This window comes from Chionomys nivalis, chromosome 14 (assembly GCF_950005125.1).
Source record: "Chionomys nivalis chromosome 14, mChiNiv1.1, whole genome shotgun sequence".
NCBI classification, from domain to species: Eukaryota; Metazoa; Chordata; class Mammalia; order Rodentia; family Cricetidae; genus Chionomys; species Chionomys nivalis.
In genome coordinates this window covers 66,252,043-66,277,220 of record NC_080099.1, presented here as the reverse complement: position 1 = coordinate 66,277,220, position 25,178 = coordinate 66,252,043, and the positions used below count along the sequence as shown (strand labels likewise).

At 36.4% G+C, this 25,178-nt stretch overlaps 1 protein-coding gene across 3 annotated transcripts in view; it reads left to right on the top strand.

Annotated features, from left to right (window-relative positions):
- Taf4b (TATA-box binding protein associated factor 4b) overlaps positions 1-25,178 on the top strand; it is a 200,642-nt gene that overhangs the window by 30,955 nt on the left and 144,509 nt on the right. For all 3 annotated transcript variants that reach the window (XM_057789330.1, XM_057789332.1, XM_057789331.1), the window contains exons 7-9: positions 2,018-2,614; positions 8,641-8,758; positions 9,448-9,559. In XM_057789330.1, coding sequence (XP_057645313.1) covers positions 2,018-2,614; positions 8,641-8,758; positions 9,448-9,559 — 827 coding nt within the window. The remainder of the gene's footprint in view (positions 1-2,017; positions 2,615-8,640; positions 8,759-9,447; positions 9,560-25,178) is intronic.

Below are 25,178 nucleotides of genomic sequence, written 5' to 3'. Positions count from 1 at the left end.
TGGCCATTCAGCGACTCCTTATCCTTAGCACTTTGACCAATTATTAGTCTTTATAGACTACTGACTGCCGCAAAAAGAAGCTTCACTGATTCAAAGTTAACAGCAGCACTAGTATAGGGACACAAACATTATTTCGGAAGCAATTTTGTTGATGTATAGTGCTCATTTAACAAAAGAACAGCAATAACATTACTAGGGCCTATAATTTCAGCCAGAGGATTTTGAACAGGTTTGCAGTAGCAAGATCTCAGATCTATCTAATCAGAAAGCAGTTGATTTCCTCTATGGTGGTGTTGCCACTGACTGCAGTAGTGACTGTATCCTGCCTGGCTTGGTGCATGCAGAATCCACAGCTTAATAAAACTTTTTGATGACTTCCCCGGAGCAGCTTAAATGGCACATCTGAGGACTATGGAGGGATACCAGCACAGAGGAGCCTCCAGCCCAGTTTCACCTTGCTTTTTTTGTTTTGTGACCCTCGCATGTGTCCACTTCAGCAAGGTCTTAAATAGGTCTAGCGGGGCCATGGTGGCGCACGCCTTTAATCCCAGCACTCGGGAGGCAGAGTCAGGCAGATCTCTGTAAGTTTGAGACCAGCCTGGTCTACAAGAGCTAGTTCCTGGACAGGCTCCAAAGCTACAGAGAAACTCCTTCTCGAAAAACCAAAAAAAAACAAAACAAAAAAAAAACAAAACAAAAGGGGGGGGGTCTAGTGAGCAATCAACAGCTGTGGCAATTGTCTATATTGTTTGGGGGCCTTGGGACTCTGCTCAACACCTTGAAGCAGTAGTCCCCTGCCGGCAATGAGAAGATCATTTAATGGTCTCTGGCTTTTGCAAACAGCTACCTACCACACAGGGTACCTCCATTCTAACTTATACTGTTTTTCCGATAGCTTACCAAGCATTGGATTTTTATCCCCTGCACCCATACTTAGTTTTAGTTGACTCTCTTCTCTTCTCCTTTCTGGCTTCTCTCTTTGTTCTCTTCCTCACTTAAACCTTTCTACCCCTAGAATTACCTCCTTTTGTATCATATTCTAGTACTTGCCCCTCCTCCCATAGAATTTTTTTTTTATAGTATTGGTAATTGAATCTAAGGTGTTGAACTCCAGTACCCTAGCTAAAGTCACTAGCTTTTGTTTTCCTTCCTTCCTTTCCCTCCCACCCGCCCACTCTTCCTCCTTCCCTCCGGTTTTGTTTTGTTTGAGACAGGTTTCTTTGGGTAGCCCTGGCAGTTTGCTACTCACTCTGTTGACCAGGCTGACCTTGAACTCAGATATCTTCCTGCCTCTAACTCCAGAGTGCTGGGATTAAAGGTGTGTGCCACTATGCCCAGCTGTGTCTGCTTTTTAAGGACCTATGAATCTTCTTTTTTTAAAAAAAAAAAAACCAAAAAAAAACCCACTTGATATCTCCTGGCATCACTGAGAGTGCTTGGGGATTAAATGCTACATAGAAAGGATAGATTTGGCACTTAAGCTTAATCTTTGTCATGATTAGAAATAATTAATTATCTCTTTAACTCTCATTATTTTAGCATTTGTTTCCAGCTAGGTTTTTCTGGGAACTTCCTTTTAAATTTCTAGTTGAAACATATTAAATCCTTTTTCACTCTGTTAGTTTTACTTTGATGTAAAGGCTTTACATTGGATGTAAACCAATGTACATCCAATGTTAAAAGCTATTTAACAAAATGACCTAGGTCCTCTGGGCTATAATTAATCTTACAGATAATAAATCAATAGTTTACTGATGAACTTAGATGAGTAGAGAGATGAGTTTTATCAAGTTGATCATTGACATATCCAAATAAATTTAATATTTTCACATTTAAAGTAATATTTTCTCACTGAGAAAGCAGTTTGGCCTCTAAATCCATGTACTGATAGGAAAACAAAAATACCAGTTTTCTTATGAAATACTTGATTACTTAACCATATGTTGTTAAATACAAAGTTTGGTTTACTTTATGCTTATTTTGTTAACTTTTATCTTCTTTCCTCTACTATGTCTAGAAGAGTGTGGTTGCCTTAAGACAACTTCTCCCTAACTCCCAGAGCTTCATTGAGAACTGTGTTCAGGAACTCTCTGGTGAGGTGGTCGTTCCCTCCTGTACCACGACAGCAACAACTTCTGTGGTGACAAGTACTGTTTCCCCCGTCCTTGGCTCTGGAGCAGCAACACCCAGAACTCTGTCTGTTCAGACTCTGAATCCACTTTCTGGTCCAGGAGGAGCAAACACTGGGGTTGTGACACTACATTCTGTGGCCCCAGCTGCTGTGGCAGGGGGTACAACACCTGCGACTGTGTTGCTGCAGACTTCAAAACCACTTACAACGTCGGTACCAAATCCAGGGACAGCAGTCTCCCTTCAGCCTGAGAAGCCAGTTGTGTCTGGGGCAGCAGTTACACTGGCCCTTCCAGCAGTAACTTTTGGAGAAACTTCAGCTGCACCTCTTTGTCTTCCATCTGTAAAGCCTGCCATCACCTCTGCTGGGACCAAACCTGAAAAAACTGTCATTGGCCCTCCAGTCCAGATGAAACTTGCACAGCCAGGCCCCTTCCTTCCACAGTCAGCTGGCATTGCACAGGCAGTCAAAGTCAAGCAACTAGTGAGTAACAGTTCATTGCTTCCTCAGCTACCTATTCCGAAAACTTCACACAGTCAGAAGACTGGCAAGACTTCGTCTACTTTCCAAATGTGAAGTTAAGGTTAAGGTTTTGTTTTTGTTTTGTTTTGTTTTGTTTTTGCTTTGCTTGGTCAATTTTCCTCTTTATAACTACATAGAGAAGCTCACACATAGTGTTTATCGAACATTTGAGAGGTATGTGGGAGTGTGACTGTGTACTTTAAAATTTTATGTATATTTGTCCCTTCCCTTTCCACTCCCTTCCTCCCATCTTTCTTCCCTTCTTCTTTTTTACTGATAGAGAGTGTGCTAAAATGCCTTAAGCATTCTACACAAACATTCTCCCATTGGCTATATCGCTGACCTTTTTTGTTTGTTTGTTTGTTTAACTTATTCCCAAGTTGATTTTAAATTTGCAATCTAGGAAATACATGATTGTACTCACATGTGTGATTGTGTATCTCCTAATGAAAGGGATGGTTTTTAAATTTACATAGCCAAACCTGTTGTCACACATAGGACATTGATATAAAATTTATTAGTTGTCCCAATATTAATCACTTTTAAAAATTGTTTTTAACATTTATTTCCTTTATTTCGTGTGTGTGCGTGTGTGTTTGTGTTTGTGTTTTGCTAGCTTGCTGCATGCGTAAGATTCACAGATCCTCTTCCCTTTGATTCCTAAGTGTTGGGATTACATTATTGTAATGATTTAAGTGCTTAGGATAAATATTTGATAGAAGTCTCTTTTATTATTGCTTCAATATTACATTAAGTCTAAATACTTTCGAGAGCTATTACATAGGTGGTTATTATGATGACATTATTTTAGTACTGAAGATTGAAACTAGGGCCTCGTTCATTCTGGGCAAATGTTCTATCATTGAACTGTAACTTTAGTTTTTTGTAGTGTTCCTTCCCTCCCTCCCTCCTTCCCTCCTTCCCTCCATTCCTCCCTCCTTTCCTCCCTCTCTCTCCTCCCCAACCCCACCCCCCCATGTGTGTGTATCTACAGGTGTATAGAAACCAGAGATTGAAATTAGATTTCTTCTGGATTTCTGTCCACTTTATATTTATTTCTGCACATGAGTGTCTGAGTGAATATATCACACCTGTCAGAACTGGGAGCTGTAATTACATACAGTTGTGAGCCTCCCAGTGTGGGTGCTGGAAATTAAATTGTGTCCTGGAGAGCTGTCTCTCCATTCTCTTCACAGTCGAATGCTCCTGTTTCTGCCTTCAGTATTGGATTTATAGGCTTGCTCTACTGTCCCAGCTTTGTGGGTACTGGGAGCACTATTCATTAAACTCATCCTTCCACCACCCTTTTTCTTTTAAAACAGGGTCTTAGCTGGACAGTTGTGGCCTTCAGTCCCAGCACTTGGGAGGCAGAGTCAGGTGGATCTCAGTGAATTCCAGGACACCAAGACTGTTAGACCAAGAAACCTGGTCTCGAAAAACAAAACAAAACAAAAAGTCTCTAGCAGGGCATGGCACATTCCTTTAATTTCAACACTTGGGGAACAGTGGCAGGTGGATCTCTGTGAGTTTGAGACCAGCCTGGTCTACAAAGCAAGTTCCAGGACAGCAGAGAAACCCTATCACAAATACAGAAACCTAAAACCAACCTAGGGTCTCATTGCCCACGCTAACCTTGAACTTGCAACACACCTGCTGACCTCATATTACCAAGTAACTAGTATCATAGGCCTGTGTTGTTAGGTGTGATTCTTATTTTGCCTTTAATATTTAAAAAAAATGCTAAGGAATTTAAAGGTGAAAAGTAATTAAAAATATCATTAGGTCTACTTTAAACCATAATCCTATGTTTAGGTGAGGAAGAAAATGCTTAGGAAATAAAGCTAAAAAGAAGCGAGCAAACATTTCTTTTTTTTTTTTGTTTTTCGAGACAGGGTTTCTCTGTGGTTTTGGAGCCTGTCCTGGAACTAGCTCTTGTAGACCAGGCTGGTCTTGAACTCACAGAGATCCGCCTGCCTCTGCCTCCCGAGTGCTGGGATTAAAGGTGTGCGCCACCACCGCCCGACTGAGCAAACATTTTTTTATAGTTTATAGTTAACCACACAAAGTTATTTAAAAATGAAAATCTCCACATTGGATCATATCTGCGGTCAAGCTCTATTCACTATAAAGAAGATGCGTATTATAAAGAATATGCTCTTGAATGCCCTGATTAATGAATGTCAGGATTCTTCCTTTAATAATTTTTTGGTGAACTGTAACTTTGTTAATTAATTCAAGATTTGTCTTTTCAGGCACTGCTTTAAAGTGAATACAATTCTAGCATCATTAAAACCACACAGACACAATTTGACAAAGTATGAGACAAAGTTTATTCTTTACGATGTCTTACTTGAATTCATTAAAAATCTGAGAAAGACTGGATCAGTCTCTTATTAGTTACCTTACATCAAGAGGAAAATAGAGGCCGGGCGATGGTGGCGCACGCCTTTAATCCCAGCACTCGGGAGGCAGAGGCAGGCGGATCTCTGTGAGTTCGAGGCCAGCCTGGTCTACAAAGGGAGTTCCAGGACAGGCTCCAAAAAGCTACAGAGAAACCCTGTCTCGAAAAACCAAAAAAAAAAAAAGAGGAAAATAGAGCCTAATTACCTAATGGGTTCTGGAACAATGGTTTGAGAAGACTTGACTTTGAAAGAGTAATATTTCTCGCAAGTCCAATCACATGTCTGTAAATTGCACCGCGGAACTTAAATAAAAAACACGAAAGCAGCGTGGTTGAAGAAGACTGTATACTTGTGTTCCTAATACTACACCGGCTTCTAAATTGGGCATGTGCTTTGAACTCTTGGTTGGCTCTTTGGTCACTGCTACATTTGCAAAAGTACTAGACTATGTTCTGGACCCTGGCACTCCGTTCAGCACCTTTCTCCATCATGCTTTATTGCTACTGCTTTCCAGCACAGCCCTGCTTCCTTTTTCCCCTAACCTGCAGAGGCTGGCTGTTAGACCTGCTAATCTATTTTCCAGTCTGACTTTAAGGAAGACATCATCTGTTTATAGTAGGCCCTTTCTGAGATGAGCCTCATGCCAATATCACTATTCTTTAATGAAAGTAACATAAGTAGCATCTTTGACATCAGAAGATGTTACATATTTTTGGTCTCCTGATATGTAAATGTAGCCATTGGTAAGACATCCAATACTGCTAACCAAAGCTTCATCTCCTTCAGCTTCTCTTTGCCAGAATAGCCAAATCTTACTACTCTTTGTTTCACAGTCAGCCAACCAGTAACTACATCTATATTCATACTATGATAATTCTTTTAATACTGATCATGAGCTTAAGATTTTCTTACTATTTACCTTTCATTAGAATAATTCTGGAGAGTTTTGTATCTTTAGGCTTTTGCATAAGATCTCCACACAAGTTGTAAGAATTCTTCCAAACTACCATTACATGGTTTCAATTCATATTTTATGAAATACATTTTACCCACCACCACTTTAAAGAGTGGTGCATGCTCTCTTTTCTTCACATGTTACCCTTTTTTCTTGTTAACTGTTGTATGTTATATTCAGGGTTTAATGTTATACAGGGGTTGTATGAACTAAAATTGCTCAGTTTCTTTTAGTTGTAAGCTTTTTATTTTGTACTCAAATATTTGAAATGTGAGCCTTCTTGGTAGTCTGGGAATTTTTGTAAGAATTCAGTTCTTGTAAAGGCTAATTTTACCAGCTCTACATCATTTTTCCTATAGTAGTTACACACTCAAAGTAAATACTAACCTTTTATTTTATCCTTAGCTGTTTTGTATAGAAACAACCAAGTGAGTTTTGATCTGGTTTATTTCCTTTGGCAGGTAAGGATTTGAAGTGCAGGAACACTCTCCAGTGAAGCAGGTAGCAGCAGAGAAAACTCACCATAAGCAAGAACAAACAGAATCAGCAGTTTAAGAAAGGCTTTTGTTGAGGGTGAAGAAACACACATACCATAAACACACAGACAAAACAACCCAAAGCCCCTAGGCATCATTTCTTGATGGCTCAGCTCAGGGCCCTAAGGTTCTCTGGTCAGTAGAGCTTCAGCAAAGTACATCAGCAGGCCAAGTAGGACAATGAGGAGGGCGATGACACTCCTGTGGCAGTACCAGTGAGTCATAACACCTTGACTGCATCTGGATGGTACTCTGAGCCACATAGGATCATGCCACAACGATGCTGTTGCTGCTGAACGCTGTCACCTTCAACATGGGCAGGGCACAGGACACCAGGGCATTGGCACAGCCAGGCAGGGTCAAAACTATCCTCAGGATTGCAGACCAGCAGAGGCCATGGTAAGGCTGAGGGGGCTGTAAAAGAGACTGCAAAGATTCCTAGGTCAAAAGAGAGATTCTTTTCTGATTGTCAGTCTGAATGTATAAAAATGTATTACTTCATTAACTTTGAGCCCAAACCCTAGTAATTCAGAATATGCATGATCTCAGATCTCAGTTCATATCTTGATTGAAACATATTATTTTTTAAAAGAGTTCTTTTCTAGCCTGACTTTGTGGTTCAGGTCTGTGATCCTAGTTACTCAGGAGGGTGAGGTAGAAGCATCACACATTTAAAGCCCACCTAAGCTACTTAGTTTTAAACTCTCTCAAACATATAACACAACTTTTATCAAATAATGATGGCAAATGAATTATTCCAACTTACATCTCCACTGCTAAGAGATCACTTCTAACAAACAGTGATAGCAATTGAATTATTTCTATGTCTATAATCTATGGAATGCTGTGTGTTTCTTGTTACTTTTGTTTTTTTCTTTTTTGAGACAGGTCATATTATGTATCCCTGGCTAGCCTGGAACTTGCTGTGTAGACTAGGAACTCATAGAGATCCCCCTGCCTCCTGAGTACTGAGATTAAAGATACATACTTGCAGTGCTTTGCTTGCTACGTTTTTTTTTTTTTTTTTAGTTGTACACACTTGATTTATACATTTTTATTACAGATAATTATGGTATAGAATAAATTGTTTTTATAAATTTTTATTTAGAATCATTTCTCTTGGGCAGACCATCACACTTTATATAAATATAAGAACTTCTAATTATATCACTATCAGTAGCTGGCCCAAGTACATGATGACTTTTTCTTCTTTGAAGTGAAAATATGACATTCTGCTTTTCTGTCTTTTCTCTGAAGCTTAAAATAATAATCTTGTTAGTACTTTAGTTTCTCTTTATCCCCAATCATTACTGTATTTCTGTAACTATTATTTGAGAGAACAGTACTTTCTGAAAGGTTTAGGATGATACTTTTTTAAAAATAGTACATAAACATTCTTGTCTTTTATAGATATGCTTTGAAATATTATGGATATAAAAGATATTTCTTAAGCCAGGTGGTGGTAGCGCACGCCTTTAATCTCAGCACTTGGGAAGCAGAGGCAGGCGGATCTCTGTAGTTTGAAGCCAGCCTGGTCTACAGCACAAGCTCCAGGACAGCCAAGACTGCACCGAAAAAACATGTCTGGAAAATACGAACATACAAACAAAAATTTCTTTTATTTGCTTTAAAATTGGGAAGTGGGTAAAAGGTATAAGTGAAATGTGATTATGTAAGAATTAATCATTATTTAATCTGGCTAGTGGTGTAAATGGTTTCATTTTTGTTCTCTATATTTTGCATGTGTTTGCAATTTTCCATGGTAAATTAAGAAAAGTACTATCTATATGATTTATTTCTTAAATTTGAATTCTGCTGTAGAAAATGATTTTAATATATGTGATAATGTTTTTTAGTTTTGAATGAGATAATTTTGCTTCATACAAATTAAACTGGGTATGGTGATAGACACCCAAATTCCAGGTAGCATTCAGGAAACTGAGACAGGAGGATCCCCATGTCTCAGAGGCCATCCTGAAGATGAATTTTAAGTAGGCTTTCTTATTGTGTTAGATAGAGAAAAACTGTGGAAACTCTTGTTCATTGCTAAAGCGTGCTTTTTTGAGTGGCTATAATGGACTCTTATTGTTTCAGGTAGTTCAGCAGCCTTCAGGAGGCAATGCAGATCAAGTGACCACCATTTCCCATTCATCACCATTGACCACTCAGAAATGTGCACCGAAGATGCTAGCGAATACTATAGGGCCTACTAGTAAGTTTCCTCCATGTAGTGCTGGCATTCCAGGCTTCATCACAGTGAATCTGGAGTATGACTTGCACCTGTTGTATCAAGAGAAGACTGAAAGATAGTTATTACATTACAGAGACACTCTTTAGGGTTATATATTGTTTTAAAACAAACAACTGCTTATGGTATTGTATTATTACATAAAACATTCTAGTAGTAAATATGTATTAGTAATATCACAATGAGGCCGGGCGGTGGTGGCACACGCCTTTAATCCCAGCACTCGGGAGGCAGAGGCAGGCGGATCTCTGTGAGTTCGAGACCAGCCTGGTCTACAGAGCTAGTTCCAGGACAGGCTCCAAAGCCACAGAGAAACCCTGTCTCGAAAAACCAAAAAAAAAAAAAAAAAAAAAAATCACAATGAATAGCAACATTTTTCTGTCACTTTTTGTGTATGATGTTTTTATAATGATTCTAATTCTAAAGACAATTTGAGACTGCATTAAAAACATAATCTAAAGGTATTTATAAGATGATTTCTTATTCAGGGGTTTCATTCACTGTCCTTTTATAATTTAAACATAATTCTGTGGTAGCTTAAGATAGTCTTTGATTATTTTATGTGTATTAAAAGCTGTCCTGAATTTTCCTGATGTGACATGATTGCTTTTTTTTTTTTTAATTCTGTTTTCTTTCTTGTTTTGTTTTTACAGCTTCCATCATAAAACAAATTACTCTGCCTGGAAATAAACTTCTCTCGCTTCAAGCTCATGCATCTTCTATTCATAACAATAAAATAAAAGAGAATGGAGCAACACGCTTCAGGTAAAGAAAATCAGTAGTTAAAACTTGATCTGATGTGTAGAAATAAAGTTTTAGGGGAAAAAGATGTTAAAGAATAATGTATAAATAAACAGATACGAATGTTGTTTATAAATACTGAAAGAAATAGCCCTGGTTTGATTCCTAACACCCACATGGCAATTCATAACCTTCTGTGAGTCCAGTTTCAGTGAATCCAGTGACCTCTTCTGGCCTCCCTGGCACCAGGCATTTTTGTAGTATACAGACATAAATGCAGGCAGTATAACCACATACTTTATAAATAATTTAAAAACTGACTATAATTTACAAATATCAGACACAAATCTTATGTGCTTTTTTCAGTGGATTGGAAAAGTTTGCATAGTAGTCGTCTAGACCCAGGCACTAAGCATGTCTGCTATCACCTTCATGTCCTCTTCAGGTCATTTAGCTCCGTCCCACGCTTCTGCCAGGTCCTATTCTTAGGCTTGCTACTGCACAACAGATCATTTTTGTTTATTCTTGAACTTTATACAAATAGAATATTATTACTATTCTTTTATTTCCAATTTTGTTTCTGTAGTGTCAGATAATGACAATTAGGAATGTTATGAAAATATTAAGTGTAAAATTCTGGAAATAATCCATATGTTTAAATATGTCATTTTGAATGGCATGACAAACACGTTGTCATCACATTCAGCAGGTGAGTCATTCCTTGTTCAATGTGTCCAGAATTAACATGCTGTCCACTGCTTGGTCAGTTGGTGGCCACCACAATTACCAAATGAGTCAGTGCATCTGTTCAGGTAGTTTAGGTTCGACTGTCACAGTGCCTGTGTCACTCACTTTGCTTCATCTCCTTATGTAGGCATTTTATTTTCTATTCATGTCATCATACAAAGGGTGAGTCCTGGTTATTTTGAGGACTGAGAAGAACCTCATTATACTCTTGTTAAAGTATATTGTTATAATGAATTCTAATTAGCCTTACTGCACCTAATTTACAGATTAAACTTTATTGTAAATGTCTGTTTATAAAAAAAAAAAACAAAAAAAAAAACCCACCATATACGTAGGTCTTGGTTCTAGGACTTCTTGTTCAATTCCAAAGTCCTTAGATGCCCATCTTTTGAGGAACTAGATGTTTTTTGACATCTATGTCTTTTTTATTGTAGTTGTTTCTCTTTTTTCTTGTGGTACTTTGAGTTTATAATTTAATCTTCAGAATAGGTGCTTCTCCTTTTACATTTCTCTTGTCAAGTATCTCTTTCCAATTATTTTCTGACGTGGGGTATATTAGCCATTCTCTGATAGTGTATTTTGTCCTTATGGCCATTGCTACCTCTACTTTCTCTTTTCTGTGACCCTTCCTGTTTACCACAAGGCTTGAGGCCGGTGCCTGTGGCATGTTGGGCAAATATCAGGCATCGTAGATCAGTGGCTTTATCCTGCGCTTTCTTTCCATTTTTCATTTAGAAATAATTGTAGTTTGGATATTCAGGCTACACAGAGACTGTAGCTATTGTTCAGTATTGTTTTGGGAGGAAATCTTGAAAGACAACGGGATATTTATGGAATAGTGTTTTCCAATTCAGTAAGTATTGACAGAAAGGGTAAACCCATGTGCCAGGTACCATAATCAAGATAAAAAGAATATTTTCAATATCCCACAAGGTTTTTGTGCTTTTTTTTTTTTTTTTAATCAGCCAATCCTCACTCTTTGGACCCAAGACTACCACTGTTCTGATTCTTAACATTGGAAGTTAGATTGAGGGTTAAAGTGTTCCCTATTTCTAGCCTCCAAAGTTGGAGATTTAGTTCATTAAACTTCAGTTTTTCTTGATCTAAACATTTAAAACTGCCAAATTCCCTCAAATACTGACCATTGAAGTTTTGCTTTATTTTTTTCATGTTTATGTTCTGCTTCCTGTTTAGTAGTACAATTTTCTGAGATGGCTCTCAGACGATTACAATAAAGTAGTCCCACACTAGCTCAGAATTGAGTATAATAAAGGGTTCTTTATTTAGGGGTAGACTCACAGATCAACAGTCTTATGCAGAAGTGGAGAGCAGAGAACAGGAACCAAATCCAGAAACAAAGAGGCTGCACGTGTTTCTACATCTGTTTATATAGTACATATGGCCTGTGCCAGTATCTTAAAGGCAGAAGGAGTTCCCACAGTACCTTACAGTTTTGTCTAAGTATGAGCATTCTAAGCCTAATGCAAAACTATATACAATAAGAACAAATGTTAAGTATAAAAATTAGAATTACAACCAGCATAAACAATATTAAGCAAGAAACATACTAAATGTTTCACTAATTGTCCTATCCTAAGAAATCTAAGTCTTTTATTAGAAATGGCTTGACTAAGTGATGAGAGGAAAGTAGCTACTGCTATCTAGTCTTCAACCCATGGAAGACCTGAGAAGGGAAGTAATATTACTTGAATAAATAGGAAGTGCAAACAGGCAACTTCCAAAATGTGTGATAAGTGACAGAGACATCCTGGGCAATCACCCAAAGTCTCATTTGCAACATTGGACCAATCAACTTTGGTCTAGAGTTACTAACAGACAATTTTCAGAAGTAGGAAAATATTCAAGACCGTCTTATCCTGTGTTGGCAAGGTTTGGCAGTCTTTTTTTCTTGTATCATGCTTGTCTAGTCTGGACATTGTGCATTTTGTCAGTGGTCAAGATAGGGACAGTTTTTTGCCCAAAGTTCATGTTTTGACAAGAAGAAAAGAAGCTCCAAGTGGAGTGTGTTCAGTGACCAACATTCTCTCGGGAATAGATTGGTGTTGCCAGGAGCGATTGTGTCTCACTTCAACAGAACCCTAAGTTATTTAAGTACCATATTCTATAGCTCTTTGAAGTGGTTGAAGATTACCTATCTTTGTGAAATACAGTCTCTGTGTATCTAAAGAACCTGATTAGTCTAACTATAAGTATGAAAAACATGGATGACTATTGACCTATAATCCTTAATACCTATATAGCTTAAAGATTAAGGCTTCATATTAGAATATTAGACAATTTTTAAACAAATGTGCAGCAAATGAGATCAGTGACCTCAAAATTGTAAACAATGTGTAAGTATCTTGATCAGAGGTAGAAATGTATAGTGCAATATGATAAACATATTTTAAAATTGTATCAGTAAACTTGCATGCATACAAAATATGACAAAATAACTATGCATAGTTGTACAAATATTGTAAACAGAAATAGGAACATATTCAATATAACAAATATAATTTGAATTTGTATCAATATACAAGAATCTTTACCAATGTAAATTGTCTATAAATAATAGCTCACAAGTATTGACTATTTTGCTCAATTGTTAGTGTGAGTAAGCTCACACTGATCAACTTATTATCTCTTCCAATCCCCTCCCCCCTTTTAAAAAAGATCCCTGAGCCTACATAATTTCCACCCCAACCCCTAACTGTATACTAGTTATACTCAACCCCTAATTGATGTCCGTAACCCTGAGGACAAACTTTGTTGGGAGAGGGGATGTTGTTTTCTAGAATTACTTCCAGCTTTCATGTGAGTGATGTTCTTTCTATGGGATCCTATAAAAATTAAAACGATGGTTCAGTTTCAAGATTACTGTCTATTATAATTGCAAATAGTCTCTGAGTAGTTGGTTGTTTTCTGAAGTTCTTATTAGAAGTTCTGACCAGAATGTTGTAAGAAGGTGTACCATTTCAGCTAACCAAGTTGGAATCATCTTGTGCAACTGGTACTCAAAACTGATTTTAAAGTAGTGCTATCACCGTTATGATAGCATATTAACCAGGTGGAATCGTTGTGGTGCCCCATCTTCTTTCTGGAAAGTTCGAAGATTACTGCAGGAAAATTCATTGTTTATTGTGGAAAACTTAAACATTATTCATATAGACATATTCAATGAAAGGTATGATTGAGACAAAAATATTTATGGGGAAAAGTAAAATTTTTCCTAAATTCTTTCTTCTTTCTGTCCCATACCATATGACTCCTGATATGAGACAGAAACTCTGAATTTTCTTTTAACAACATGCTTGGATTTAGAGAAGGATAGCTATTGTCCAACTCTAAAGCCAGGTTTAATTTTAAAGTGTGTGTGTGTGTAGATAGATAGATAGATAGATAGATAGATAGATAGATAGATAGATAGATAGATAGATAGATGTATGTTAAATAAATTTTACCCCGCAGATGATATGTCTGCCTAAGTCAGATTTCTCTTTGCTTGGTGATCCTTTCTGGATAGTTACCTTTTCTTATTTAGGTTTTCAGATATCCAAGGTCTCTCAGTTTTTTAAAGATGGGTATTTTCCTGCAAAGACAAGTACAGAACCCTACCCCAAACCTTAAGAGGTTTCCTTACCACCTGTATGATTGTCACCTCTGTGGATGAGCTGTTATTTCTCTTTCTTAAGAGGTTTGTCTTTTCCAAACTGAATATTGATTAATTTTGATAGTATCCATGGCTTTTTTTCTCCTGTGGAAACCAAAGCAAAACCCCTTCCCCAACCTAACACATCTATTGGTTTCCATTGTGAGGTCAACACATCTTTGAAATACACTAGCAATGATTTAATTCAGAAGTTGTTTTTTTATTATCCAGTGTCTCTCTGCTGATGTTGTTCCTTTCTCATTAGCATTAAGACAATTCAAGGTTAATAAAGCATTATGCAATCTATTTCTGGGGGTATTTTCCATCCCTTTCTGTTTGTTTAACATATCCTTTATAGTTTTATTTTATCTTTCTAAAACTGCCTAGCCTATAGGATTGTTTGGTATACCTATAATATGCTTTATATTATAAGAAGCAAAGAAAAACCTGATTTCTTTTTTTAGAGACATATGTTGGACCATCATCTGTCTTTTGTGCAGGTATACCCATGATGGCCTTAACTTCTGATAAATATGTGATTACAGGATCATCCTTTTCTGAGCTCAAAGCAGTTGCCCATTGAAAATTTGAATAGGTATCAATGGTGTGGTATGCATATTTTATTTTCCCAAATGCCTAGTGGAATTATCCATGTGCTAGATTTAATTCATTTGAGTACCCTTTGTGTTACTCTCCTGCAGGTAGCAATATTTGGTTATGATATAGAAAGAGCAAGTAGGACATCTCCTTATAATCTCCTTGTAGCTGTTACCATGTAATAGAAAACTCTTTCTTTAAACCTTTGCTATTGACATGATGTTTTTATGAAATTCTGAGACCATCAGCACATTTCCAATCAATAATTGATTAATTTCTGTATTATCTTGTACTAGAGGGCCTGCCAGACCCTTATGGTATCAAATGTATGTTATGTATATGGAACAGTTCTTACTCACAATTATATCCTTAACCTGAATATATACTGAAGTCAATTCTGTGTCCTCTGGTATAAATTCAGTGGTTTTAATATGCAAAACAACTCTTTCTGCATATTGTGAATCAGTAACTATATTGAGAGGTTCTTTAAAATCCCTTAGTACCATGAAAATAGTACATAATTCTTACTTTTTGACACAATTATATGGGCTTTGTTCCACCTTACTTAAATCTTCTGATTTGTAACCTGCCTTTCCTGATTTATTTGCTTCTGTATAGAGCGTATGGGCTTCAGCTATTGGTGTGTCACATACAATGTGGGGAAGGATCCAAGTAGCTCTCTTGATTTGGTTAATTCCATTGCTTTTGTAATAATTGCTGTTAATCTCTCCTAGACAATTAGCACAAGCTCTTTGCCAGGGTTCATTGTCTCCTCATAATTTTTTTATTCATCACTAGTAAAAGCACTATAGTATCTGCTGGATCTATCCTTGCTATTTGACAGAGTCTCCGTTTTCCTTTTATAATTAATTCGGAGACCTTTCCACATAAGATTTTAACTTTTTATTCAGTTTATGTGATATGGTTTATTGTCCATTCTAAGATAATATTTTCCTTCTGCATTAAAATTTTTGTAGGGGAAATTCTAGAGGGCAATATGACTAGAATGCATTTAAGCTTTGGATCAATCAAATCCACATGTTCCTTCTGTTAATTCTTTCTCAGCTTCAGCTGTTCATTCCTTGTGACTATTTAAGTCTTTGTCACCATCTAAGGTTTTGTTTAAATGAATTATTAGATCATGTGTTATCCTAACAGCGGGTTGTAGATTGAACATGTTTCCTAACAATCTATGAAAGCCATTATAGTCCACAATCGGTCTCTCCTAATTTGTGCTTTCTGTGTTTTAATTTTCTGTAAACCTATTTTGTAACCTAGATATTGATAGACTCTCCTCTTTGTATTTTTTCATGAGCAATTTGTAATCCCATTTAGGCAAAACTTTGTCTACTTCTTCAAACATTCTTTCTAAAATATTTACATTTGATTCAGATAGCAAAATGTCATTCATATAAGGCTAAATTATAGATTGAGGAAATTGTTTATGTATTGTTTCCAATGACTGACTTATAAAATATTGGCATAAGGTGGGGCTATTGAGCGTTCCATTTGGAGAACGGTCCATTGATATCTCCTAGTCGGATGAGATTATTATATGTAGGTACTGTGAAGGCAAAATTTTCTCTGTCCTTTTCTTGTAAAGATATAGTAAAGAAACAATCTTTAACTATAAGAGCCCACCAGTTAGGTAATAGGGAAGGCAAAAGAATTACAGATTGTAGAGGGACCATAGGTTGACTTACCTTATTTACATTTCTCAGTTTTGTCACCATTCTCCATTTCCCAGATTTATTTTTGATAACAAATGCAGGAAAATTCCAAGGGCTAATTAATTCTTCAATATGGTGAGCATCTAGTTACTCCTGTACCAGATGTTCCAAAGCCTGTAGATTCTCTTCTGTTAAACACCATTGCTTAGTCCATATTGGTTTCTCAGTCAACCATTTTAAAGGTAGGTCCATTAGTACCTCTGAAGGTTTGTTAGTTGTTTTGTATTTTTGTACAGCCTGGATTAACTGGTTACCATTTTTTATAGTACCTTATAATATCCTTACCAGAAACATGAGTTTCTGGGACTGTAGGAATCTTAATTTGGGTATTCCATTGCTGCAGCAGTTCACAACCCCATAAATTCACTGTGATATTAGCCACATATGGCCACAGCCTTCCTCTCTGTCCTTCTGGCTCACGCATTCAACCCATCTCATGCTTTGTTTCACTTGAGATAGGATTCCAATTCCTAGGAATTGAACATCTGCCTCTTCAAAAGGCCAGTTCGGATGCCAAGATTCTGGAGAAATGATAGTTACATCCGCACTCATGGCCAGTAATCCTTTTTAATTGTAATACTTTTTAGTCTCACTGTCAGCTTTGGTCTTTGTTGATTTATAGAAGTCTGCCAAAATATGTTTCCTATTGTCTATTGGAATTTTTTATTCATTCTCTATGTTTATTCCATCATCCAGAACAGCATGGTTTTTTACAGCAGGCCTTGGATTTTTAAATTTTCCCGATGAGACAAATCTTCCACAGTGACTGGGAATGACTGGACCACTTTTGACCTGGGGGCCTGCAAGAGCCCCACCCCCCAAGGAGTTTTCCGATGATAACAGAATGCCTTGTTTGTCTTCTGTTGATCTACGTTCATTGGTTTAATGTTTGTCTTTCCCATATCTTCGACATAATTCAGAAGGTTGAGACTTTGTAATTTTGTTATTCCCAGAGGAGACATTATTTCTAGGAATGCCTTGTCTACAATTCCTTCTCAAGTGTCCTGTTACCATAATTAAAAAACATTTGGCATTTTGGTGTCTCTTCATACCTTTGGAAATTGCTTTTCCTACCCAAGCTTCAGTGCTATAGTCAAATGTCTCAATGTTCATTGTATGCAGGATCCATTCATCCATTGGTGCTGATCTAGCCTTTAAAGGCCCAAGTATCTTTTTGTATTCTATGTTGACATTTTCAAAAGCCAGAGATTCAATAAGTACTCATCTATCTTTTGAGTCTGTTACTTCTATTTGTACAGCCTTAGTTAATCTTTGTAAAACATCACTGATGTGTTCTCTTTGGCCTTGTTTAACCCTTATATTTGATTCAGTTTTTTCCTCCTGATTCTTGAATCCTGTCGGAAGCATTTAAGGGTACTGTATAGCATAGGGACAAGGTATGTTCATCATAAAGAGCTTGATCCTGTGTATCAGCATAAAAGCCCTCACCAAGAATTTGATCTTGGTAAGCCTAAAATCCTTTGACTCTTCCCTGTTGATCTAATATTTTAACCTCCTCTCACTAGTATCACTTCCATTGTAATTATGGCTCATTTTCAAGGACCACTGAGACTAAGTGAATTCTGTCAAGTGCAGTAGCCATATTGTTTGAAGCCCATGTCTTTACCGTCTCCCTAACAAATGGTGAATGCAAGCCATAAGATACTACTGCTTGTTTAATTTCTTTTAGATCGTTCATACATATAGGTTTCCATTCTTATTCTTTGAATCCTTCTGGGTATTTAGTACTTGATGGTTTATCAGAGGTGATTATTGGTAAGTAGCTGAAACTGTTGGTAAGTCTTTTCTGACTCTCACATGTACTGGCATTGCTAAATCCTTTCCTTGTACCTTCTCTCCCTGCTCATCAGTTCTGATAGTTTCCTCAATTGATTCAAATCTTTTTACCACTATTTTTTGTAAAGTCTGAATCTCTTGACCTGTGACTATTTCTAATGATTTAATCCACTCAAATAACTTCTGGTCCTCATTCTACACATAATCCCAAAGTATGAAATTTTTTCATTAATGATAACTTCTCATCCTTGATTATTATTTGGATGGCATGCAGATTGCCTTTCTGGAGAGATACTCTATCTGCTAACTTATAGTTTTTAACAGGTTTTGATTGTCAATTTTAATAGTATTAATTATTTCAGATAATTTTTCAGCACTCTTTTGTAAAGTTTCATAACCCATTGACATGGATTTAATTTTGTTTGTCAAATTGCTGGTATCCTTTTCAACTACATTAATTTTTTTTCAGCCAACTTTTGATTTTTAGTGGTATAAATCCTGTCAGCTAGCTGTTCATTATTAGTCTGTAATGACTGAATCATTTCTAAAAGTGCCTCATTCTTGACTCTGGTATCAAACCATTTTTAAGGGTATGATATGAAGTAAGCTAAGCCCCAGTATCACATAAATGGATGTATCAGAAAAACCTCATAAACTTCGCAGAATACCATCCATAATATAAGCAAAGTTTATTAAATTCATGGGTAGTGATATTGTCTGCAATTATATAATTTTTAAATTTATTGATTTATTCATTAATCAAATGAACTTAACCTCCGTTATGAGTCTTCAGTAAATTGTTGTAGGTGTAATAATATTTATTGACCAGCAGTGTCACTGTTTTGGTTGCTTGCAACCGGCAGTGGCAAGGCAGGTTTTGGTACCTAAATTTCCTGGAATTTAATTACCAAGAAATTTAGATAATTAAGAGCATTGCTTTTATATATGGAAAAGGGTTGAGCTGATCAGAAGAATATCAAAGAACTCAGAGCTTCCAGGCAGTCAATGATCTACAAGCGCAGACCAGAGACGTCTGTGCTTCCAGGTGGTGTGCAAGTTGCCACACAGAAAAGTATGCATCGGAGAACAGGCTACAGGGAAAGCCACCAGGGTAGGGGAAGGAAAGCGTTCACGTCTTGTAAATTGTTAAATTGCCAAGTTGCCGTGCGGCATGCCTGCCAAAAGTGTTGCTCTGCTGCAGCTTGATTTTGGCAAACAACCACTTAGTTGAAATCAAGCCAGGCAGTTGAAGGTGATGGTGGTGGGGACCTTGTGGGTCGGTCCCATTAGGCATGGTGTTGGAATCCTTGTGGGGTGCTAGATGTAGATGATTACAATAAAGCAGTCCCACACTGGCTCAGAATGGAGCATAATAAAGGGATTTTTACTTAGGGCTAGACTCATAGATCAATAGTCTTCTGCATGAGTGGGAGACAGGAGCTGAATCCAGCAGCCACGTGATGTCTTGACTTTGGAGTCCTTTATGTACTCAGGAGTAGGATAGTTGAGTCACTTTTGTACATTTGATAAACCTGTATGGATTTTCATAGTGTCTGAACTAGATTGCATTCTCAGAAGCATTCTCACCTTCTATTCACATCTTTGCCAACATTTTTTATTTACTTATTTATTATTTTTATTTTGACTGGGTGACATGAAATCTAATGTAGTTTTAACTTAATTTATTTAATTCATTTTTCAACTTTTGAGAATTGTCTTCATTTCATACTTTAAATAATGGGTTATTTGATTTCCTTTTCTTTATTCTTTGAATGTTCTAGGTATTAATACTCCAGCAAAGATTTTTTTTTTCCCTTTCTGTAGATTGTGTCCTTATTTGTTAACTCTTTCCTTTTCTGTGCAGGAATTTTAATTTCATGAGACCCCACTGTTTAGCTGTTTATATTATTTTCTGAACATTTCCCTACATTTTCCTCTAATGGTTTCAGAGTTTTAAGTCTAAGTCTTTGATCCATTTCAAGTTCATTTTTTTTAGAGGGCGAGAGGTATGGATTCATTTTCATTCTATTTGTGGATATATCTGTTTTCTTAGCCTCATTACTGGAAGAGGCTACATTGTGTTTTATTTTTGATGTCTTTATTTTTTTTTTAAATCAGGTGTCTTATTTTTGCACTAAGATATAATTTAAAAATACTTTCTAGTAATTTGGATCATATATAATCTTACACATCTTATAGGAGGTTTAAGAAATTTGTGCTTTTTTGGAAACATTATTACTGCTACTTTATCCAAATGAAAATAAAAAACAGACCCTTAAAAAATAGTAGTATATGACATTAGGCCCTGTCTTATCTAAACTAGATTGGTGTTAGTAATACAGAGTGATATCTTGCATTTTTGTTGATCAGAGATATCTGGCTAACCTAAATTTATATTGTAGATTTGTGACTTTTTCACTAGAAAATCCTATTTTATATTTAGCTTCTTGGTGTCTCTGCAGTGATTCTTAGAGGTTATATAGTGTTTAAGACACTAGAGGGCACCAGAGATTCAGGTTTCTTCTAAAACAAGGTACTAATGCTATTTCATAGTTTGTATTACTTTTAAATTTGCTATTCAGTTTTTCTGTATTGCAAGGGTAATCAAGTTCTCTAATATATTTTAAATATGTTTAAAGATATGCATATGCATCTTGTTTTGTGTATCGTACATACAAATCCATCAATAGTATGTATTGTTTATGTGCTGCTGATACAATGTTTAATCATTTCAGGTTAGTGAGTTTTTAAAAACATGTTATAGTTGAGCTGAGTCACTACTGGGGAGAAGAACTTGGAAGGCAAACTTCACAGGGAAGATGCTGAGTGGCTGAGACTAGGTGTTTACCATACCTACCTTACTTTGTTGGTAGTTAAAAAGATTTTTGACTGAAATATAAAGCATTTTGCATACTATTTTGCACTAAACTCAAAAGGTTATATAGAAAGAAAAGTAAGGCCTGCTCATGCTTTTGCTCCACTGTCTGGGATGCTAACCCAGAGCCCGTTACCATTTTCCTGTGTCTTTATATATTTTTTGTCATGGTGTACTTTGCCTAACTGTATAACAGTCAAAGTATTCTGAACTGTTCACAGGAGGCTAAGGTAACCTATGATGCTTGGTGTAGAAGGAGCTGTGGGCCGCTTCCCGCCACCAGCTCCCGGCCACACTGCTTGGCCCATTAGTTTCAGCCTCTTACTGGCTAACTCTTGATGAACCCATTTCTAATAATCTGTGTAGCACCACGAGGTGGAGGCTTACCAGGAAAGCGAAGAATCATGGCGTTTGCCTCACTTTCCTTCTTCCCAGCATTCTGTTTTGTCTACTCCACCCACCTATGTTCTGACCTATCAGGCCAAGCAGTTTCTTTATTAACTAACCAATGAAAGCAACATATAGAAAGAAGACCCACCTATGTCAGCTTGGTATATTAAATGTTTGTTCAATTTAGGAAGCTTATAGTTTACAAAGGACTTGTTGGGAATGCCACCTCCATCATAAGTTGAAAAGCATGTGGACTCCCTGTTTGTATGATATAAATTCCCTCTTCAGTCCTCAGTCTAAGGGGAGGGACTAGTATTCTACCCTTTTATTGAAAGTAAAGTTTCAGATACATTAAACTTTATTTTACTTAGTAATTGGCAGAGTCAGTATAACAAGGTAGGCATAGTGATTCAGAATTCCTTTATTTTTTGTTTTGTTTTTACTCATCTCTGCTGCTTATTATATTGTCTTAGGCAATCATCACATTATTATAAGGCACATAAAAATTCTTTAAATATCTATGTGCAAGTCATATACTGTTTTGTTAAAAATATGGTCAGTAAGGGTAGTTTTGTTGTAAACTGAGGCAATTACATTGAACATTAGATTAGATACTGTAGTAAGATCTATTGTAATGGGTAAAAATATGTTCTCAGAAGTTTAAAAGTTGTACCGATTTGAGAAGTAATTGAAATATTTAAAGAGAAATTGGGCAGATGTTTTAAGAATACGTAATTGAAGTTGACCTAGCATATAGATCAGGTTTTAGCTGAAAATAAGAGAGCAAGGCAAGTTGAAGATTAGACAAGAATCAAGACTTTCATAGAGGCTAGGATCAGGAGGAGCTGTTGATAATAGATAGAGAGGGGGGGAACCAGGCTCCTTCAGTAGACATGAACAGGAAAGGGATGTAACTCTGTCTCCTTCAGAAGACTTAATCTAATGCTATTGTAGAGTTTAGCAGTAGAAACATATAAGGAAATAAACATTGAAAAAGTATTTAGTTTTATCAAAAACAAATAGAGGAGTTTCAGAAGACATATACATGACAAGTGGATGGTACCTAATTTGTATAATGTGCTACAGTACCCAGACTCTTGAAGGCTTTTCTACGAAAGTACTAAATTTCTCAATATTTTTTTAAAACTAATAGAAAATGGCATAATACCTTCATTAGAAGGTCCTGGATTACACTCGAAGACTTGGGCTCAGTGGCTTTCATTTTTCACCTTTAAAAGGAAATAAAACCAAAACAGAATCACAAACATTGCTGTGCATGATAGCCTTGAATTTGTCCTAGTCTTTCTTGCCTTTCTTGACAGTGCTGCTGCCTGTGTTGCCTTTGCTTTCTTACCGTCTGCCCCCTTTTCCTGAGAAGCTTTTAAAAGGCCTGAGTACTCTTTCTTTGCCCCTTTTCTTTTTCAGTAGAGGCCCTCCCTGCTCCTGTGCAGTGCTTACTGCTAGCTGTGCCAGAAGGAATTATGGTTAGGTTGGGACAAGGTGGGTAAAAAGTAATTGTTGGGTAGTTAGTTTTTTATTTGTCAGGAAGAGCTTCTCTTTGAATTAGATCCTAGTACTGGTTTTTGAACTTATAGTATATAGGCCTGGAAATGATCTCTAAAGGCTGTTTGAATTCTTACTAGTAGCTGTGGAGAAACTCTAACAGAAAAGCAAGATGCTATATTTACATGGGTCTGCAAACAAATCTCATTTATAAGCATTCAGTCTTAATTGGTTCTCTGTAATAAACCTTTATTTTTAAAGATTCATTTATTTTAATGTTATGTATTTGAGTGTTTTGCCGGCAGCTAAGTAAGTGTAACACATGCATACAGTGTTCACTGAGGTGTCAAAATCCCTGGAACTTGGGCCAGAGACCGTTGTAAGCTGCCATGTAGGTGCTGGTAACCAAATGTAGGTCCTTTTCAAGAGCAGCAGATTCTCTTAACCACAGAACCATCTTTCCAGCTGCATAAACTTTTAATTTATTTATAATTTTTATTTTTTGAAATTATATCACATCATTTAGCTTCTTTTCTTTTTCCAGCCCTTCCTACATACCCCCACTCAAAATAATGGCCACCTTTTGTTTGTTATTATTCATGCAGGCACACATTTTAAAATATATAAATACATTCTGTTCAGTCAGTTACCTGTATGGACTAGGATCTCAGTGTTTATTCCAACTGTCCCAGTCCAATCATGAAAGCTATTCTATTTCCCCTTCCCAGAGAGGTCCATGCATTCTGTTGGAGCCCTCATTGTTATTTAGCCTTTCTGGGTCTATGGATTATAACATGATTATCCTTTGCCTTATAGCTAATTAATGTCCACTTACATGAGTTTGTCTTTCTGGTTCAGGGTTATCTCACTCAGGATGATTTTTTTTCTAGTTCTGTCCATTTAACTGCACATTTAAAATGTCATTTTTTAAATAGCTAAATAAAACTCCATTGTGTAAATGTATCTTGGTTGTTTCCAGTTTCTGGCTATTATGAATAAAGCTTCTGTAAATATAGTTCAGCAAATGTCTTTGCGGTAGGACTGGGTGTCCTTTGGGTTTATGCCTAGGAGTGTTATATGTGTCTTACATCATTCGGAATGGTCTAAGATTAAAAACACAAGCTGACAACTCGTGATGGCTAGGATGAGGAGTAAGGGAAACACTCCTCCATTGCTGGTGGAAGTATAGCTACTTTAGAAATCAATATGATGGTTCCTTAGAAAATTGGCACTTGAGCTATAATGTTATATATTTATTGATACTGTGTTATGTTTCAATACATGTATACATTGTATAATGTTCAAATCAGAGTAATGTGATACAGTATTAATTGCCATTGCTTTTTGGTGAAAATACTCAAGATCCTTGTGTTTTATTTTGTTTTGTTTTGCAACATACAGTCATTTTTTATAGTCACTTTACTGTATAGTAGAACATCAAAACTCATTACTCCCTCTTTTAGTACCCAGGGATGCTAGGTCATTTTGAAGTATTTTACTTAGGCCTTTTAAAAATGATTTCTTAAAAAAATCTTAGACTCTGATCCTTGTTTTGGTAATTATTTTTGGCATATTATGCTTTGTGTTTAAATATTTAAATCTGGACGTTCCATTTGGTTTATATCAGTTTGAAGTTGATTTTTAAAGCCATTGAGAACTTTGCGATATTAATAGATGGACTCTATTTTCTTTATTATGAATGTTTCAGTAGTAATTTTGAGATATTAAATTTTTTCTTTTTTCTGCTCTTATAGACACACCTTTACATGTTGAGCAGTTAGTAGCCTGCATGACGATAAAGCCATTGTTTTCTCTTTAACTTTAAACTGTGTGTCTGGCACCGTTTTTTTCACTTGACTCACTTCTGTATGTTTGTATGGGCATTTTTATCTTCTTGTCTTTAATGTGCTGCTTTTTAAAGGTGTACACCAAGGATCTTCATTTCTTGAGTTTTTGATGATTATTATTCTTTACATAAATGCATCATCACAGAGGGATATGTAATTTAAATCTATTTGACTTAGACTCATGATGTACCATTTTCTCATCTTTTTATGGAATACTTGTTAATATAATAATCACTTTTGTATATTTAGTACGTGAATCATGATCAGTCTAGTTAGACTGTTATTACATGTGGTGGGTAGGATCCTCAGAGGGAATTGTATTATATTTCTCTTAACTACATATCCTCTCATTAGTACTATAGACAAATAACAGCCCTATAAGATTAATTTTACTGGTGTAAAACAAGGAACCCAAACCTATTTCAAGTTTGTTTTTGTGTGTATGTATGTGCATGTGTGCAATTTTATTTATACTTTGAATATAGGTCCTTTGTAGCCAATTGCT